Here is a 4077-nt window from a genome sequence, read left to right as displayed (position 1 = left end):
CAGTACTTGTGTCTAGTCCAGAAATAACAAACACATGTAACGTTTCACAGTCATTCAAAATAAATATTTTACTATTTGAGGGAGAATGTAGAAAGTTTATGACTATATAGGATACTTTACTCCTCATCTTTTTATTGTTACCATTTATATTATGTATTATATTGGAAACTCCAACAGGTATTATAATTTTTATTTCCAACAGTCAGCTTTATTAGAGAACTTATGTAGATCTGGTAAATGTTTTTGCTAATTTATGGTAGAAATCAATAATTCAACTATTCTTAGTTCTCCTTCTTTGGATATTTTAGCATTATTCATTTATTTTAATAAATATGGAGTTTTTTAATTTGATATTTCAGCTTGAGTGGCCCTTGGTAAACTATATATTTTGAAGAATTAGTTAATATTATGTAATTTGCTGAACCTACATGGTTTCCAATACATTCAATTTTAACTTTTTAATATCAATGTTTTTCTTATTAATGTGACTACTCTCATATCTTATAAACTGCATCTTCTATCTTTTCAGTTTAATCTCTTAAAATATTATCAATATTACTCATTATCTTTAAAAATTATCTTTTGACTCTATTAATCTCTTGTTTTTCTGTCTATTTCATTAATTTTTACCTATTTATTTCTTTCTCCTGTTTAGGTATTTTCACTTTGAATTTTTAGATAAGATTGCCTAACTATCAAAGTAGTTATGAGAAATCACACAGAAATAACAACATTTATCTTGTTGGGACTTACAGATGACCCACAGCTGCAAGTTCTGGTTTTTATTTTTTTATTTCTGACATACATTCTGAGCATTACTGGAAACCTGACCATTATCATTCTAACCCTGATGGATTCCCATCTTAAATCACCTATGTATTTTTTTCTACGAAACTTCTCCTTCTTAGAAATCTCATTCACAACTGTCTGTATTCCCAGATTCCTGTACAGCTTATCAACAAGGAACAATACCATAACTTACAATGCTTGTGCCAGTCAAATTTTTTTTATTGGGCTCTTTGGAGCCACTGAGTTTTTTCTCCTGGCTGCCATGTCCTATGACCGCTATGTGGCCATCTGTAAGCCCCTGCATTACATGACCATCATGAACCACAGAGTGTGTGCCACCCTTGTCCTCTGCTGCTGGATCTCTGGATTGATGATCATCATCACACCACTGAGTATGGGCCTCCAACTAGAATTCTGTGACTCCAATGTCATTGATCATTTTGGGTGTGATGCATCTCCTCTTTTTAAGATTTCATGTTCAGATACATGGTTTATAGAACAAACGGTTATAGTATGTGCAGTATTGACATTCATTATTACACTAATAGGAGTGATTCTTTCCTATGTATACATTATCAAAACAATTCTCAGATTCCCCTCTGTTCAGCAAAGGAAAAAAGCCTTTTCCACATGTTCTTCTCACATGGTTGTTGTTTCTATCACCTATGGTAGCTGCATTTTCATCTACATCAAACCTTCTGCCAAAGAAGAGGTGGCCATCAATAAAGGGGTATCTGTGCTCACTACATCTGTTGCTCCTTTATTAAATCCCTTTATTTATACCTTGAGAAACAAGCAAGTGAAACAAGCTTTCAATGATACAATCAAAAAAACTGCATTCATCTTACAGAAGTAAGAGCAAGCTGAATTTGGGCATTTAAGTGAAAATAAAAGATTAGTGCCTTTACATTTTTTCTGGAAGTCCTGACTAGTTCAGCCAGGTTAACTTTCTCATGGTCCTTTGAATATTGATTTGTGAGTCTAGTTAGATGAAACCATTTCTTTCTTACCCTTTAATCACAGTCAGAATTGTTTCTATCATTAAGAAATTATGAGAATTGATTTCCAAGAAATAAAATGTTTCTTCATTTCTCACTTGGCTTTTCTAATATTATCAAGAAAGAAATTGTGTAACTTGATAAAATAGTATTTAAGTCTCCCAGGAAATTTTTGGAATAATCATTTTGCAAAACTCATTTAATTTAAACTTATGCTGAAACATTTGAAATATAAGAAGATATATTTCATCTTGTTTTAAAGTATAATAAGAAAAATTTTGAAATAGAAAAAGCCAAAAATAGTCAAATCAAGTTAAATTAACCATACTGTAACCAAAGGGAGAAAATAAATACCAAGAATCTGAAAAAATACATATACCACATGACAGATATAAGCAAGCCAACATATTTACATTTCCTTCAATAAACAGGAATAAAAAATAGAACTTAGCTGCTTGACAATAGGATGCATACACTCACACATGTGTTGATTCTTCCAATCCATGAGCATGGAGTGTTTTTGCATTTACTTGTATTGTCTCTGATTTCTTTCAGTAGTATTTTGTAGATCTCTTTGTAGAGATCTTTTACTACTTTGGTTAACTCTATTCCTTTGTATTTCATTTTCTTTGTGGTTATTGTAAGTGGGATTGTGTTCTTCAATTCACTCTCAGCATAGATGTTGTTAGTGTTTAAAAGACTATTGATTGTTGGACATTGATTTTGTGTCCAGAAATTTTATTAATGTTGTTTATCATATCTAGGAGCCTTTGGGCAGAGTCTTTAGAATTTTGTAGGTATAGAATCATATCATCAGCAAAGAAAGATATTTGGTTTCTTCTTTTCCTTCATGATGCCTTTTATTTATTTCTCTTGCCTGATGGTGCTGGCTAGGACTTCAAATATTACATTGAATATGAGTGGTGAAAGAGGGCATCATGTCTTGTTCCAGTTCTTAAGGACAACAGTTTGAGCTTTTTCCCATTCAGTCTGATGTTGGTTGTGGGTTTGTCATAGATGATTCATTATTTTCAGTTATGTTTCTTCACCACCTACTCTGTTGAGGGTTTTTTATCATAAAGGGATGTTGGATTTTATCAAAAACTTTTTCTTCATCTTTTGAGTTAACCATATGACTTTTGCTTTTGATTCTGTTTACATGGTGAATGGCATTTATTGACTTGTGTATGTTGAACCAGCCTTGCATCCCAAGAATAAAGCCTGCTTAATCATGGTATATTAACTTTTCAGTGTGCTGCTGGATTCACTTTGCTAGTATTTTGTTAAAGATTTTTATGTCTTCTACACAGAAAAAGAAACTATCAACAGAGTGAACAAATAAAGTAGAATATGGTAGAAGATATTAGTAAACTATGCATGCAATAAAGACCTAATATCCAGAATTAATCCTGGTGCCCAACAATGGCAGATTGGATAAAGAAAATATAGTATAAATACACCATGAAATACTACACAGCTATGAAAAAGAATTACATGAGATCATATTCTTTGCAGCAACATGGATAGAGCTGAAGGTCATTATCCTAAGCAAATTAACACACCAAGAGAAAACCTACATGTTCTTACATATAAGTGGGAGCTAAATATTGAGCATGCATGGATATAAACATGGGAGCCATAGGCACTGTGCAATACTAGAGAATGGAGAAGTGGTTAAAAACTGTCAATCAGTGATTGGATCATCTGAGTGTCAGATGCTTACTACCTGAGTGACAGGATCCACACTCTAAACCTTAGCATCATGCAATATTTCCATGTAGCAAATCTGCAGGTGTACCCCTAGTATTTAAATTTCAAACAAAACAGACTTTAAACTAGCAAAGATCAAAAAAGATAAAGAAGGGCATGTAATAATACAATGGTAAAAATTTTTAATTCAACAAGATCTAGTTATCCTAAATGGTTACATGCACACAGCACAGGAGCAACCAGATTCATAAAGCAAGTTCTTAGACACCTATTAATAACGTTAAATAATCACACAATAATAATGGGAAACATGGACACACCACTGACACTATTAGACAGATCATCAAGGCAGGAAACTAACAGCAATTTTCAGGACCTGAACTCAGTTCTTGACCAAATGGACCTAACAGACGTTACAGATCTCTCCAACCAAAATCAACAGAACATACATTCTTCTCATCTGCACATGGCACATACTCTAAAATTAATAACACAAATAACCATCAAACAATTTTTAACATATTCAAGGAAACTGAAATCATACCAACCACATTCTCATACCAAGCACAATAAAAATACA

At 32.6% G+C, this 4077-nt stretch overlaps 1 protein-coding gene across 1 annotated transcript; it reads left to right on the top strand.

Moving 5' to 3' along the window:
• The first annotated feature begins 706 nt into the window (after positions 1 to 706).
• LOC116556754 (olfactory receptor 6C2-like) lies at positions 707 to 1645 on the top strand. The gene has a single exon (XM_032286117.1). The coding sequence runs from the start codon at positions 707 to 709 to the stop codon at positions 1643 to 1645; it is 939 nt and encodes a 312-aa protein (XP_032142008.1).
• The last annotated feature ends 2432 nt before the right edge of the window (positions 1646 to 4077 follow it).

The sequence above is a fragment of the Sapajus apella genome, unplaced genomic scaffold, assembly GCF_009761245.1.
Source record: "Sapajus apella isolate SASKATOON/1434 unplaced genomic scaffold, GSC_monkey_1.0 scaffold2, whole genome shotgun sequence".
Lineage (NCBI taxonomy): Eukaryota > Metazoa > Chordata > Mammalia > Primates > Cebidae > Sapajus > Sapajus apella.
The sequence above is the reverse complement of the archived record's forward strand: the minus strand, read 5'-3'. Positions and strand labels throughout refer to the sequence as shown.

Bases quoted from the DNA above. Each gene is read 5' to 3' on its own strand.
- LOC116556754 (XM_032286117.1), top strand. From the start codon at position 707: ATGAGAAATCACACAGAAATAACAACATTTATCTTGTTGGGACTTACA.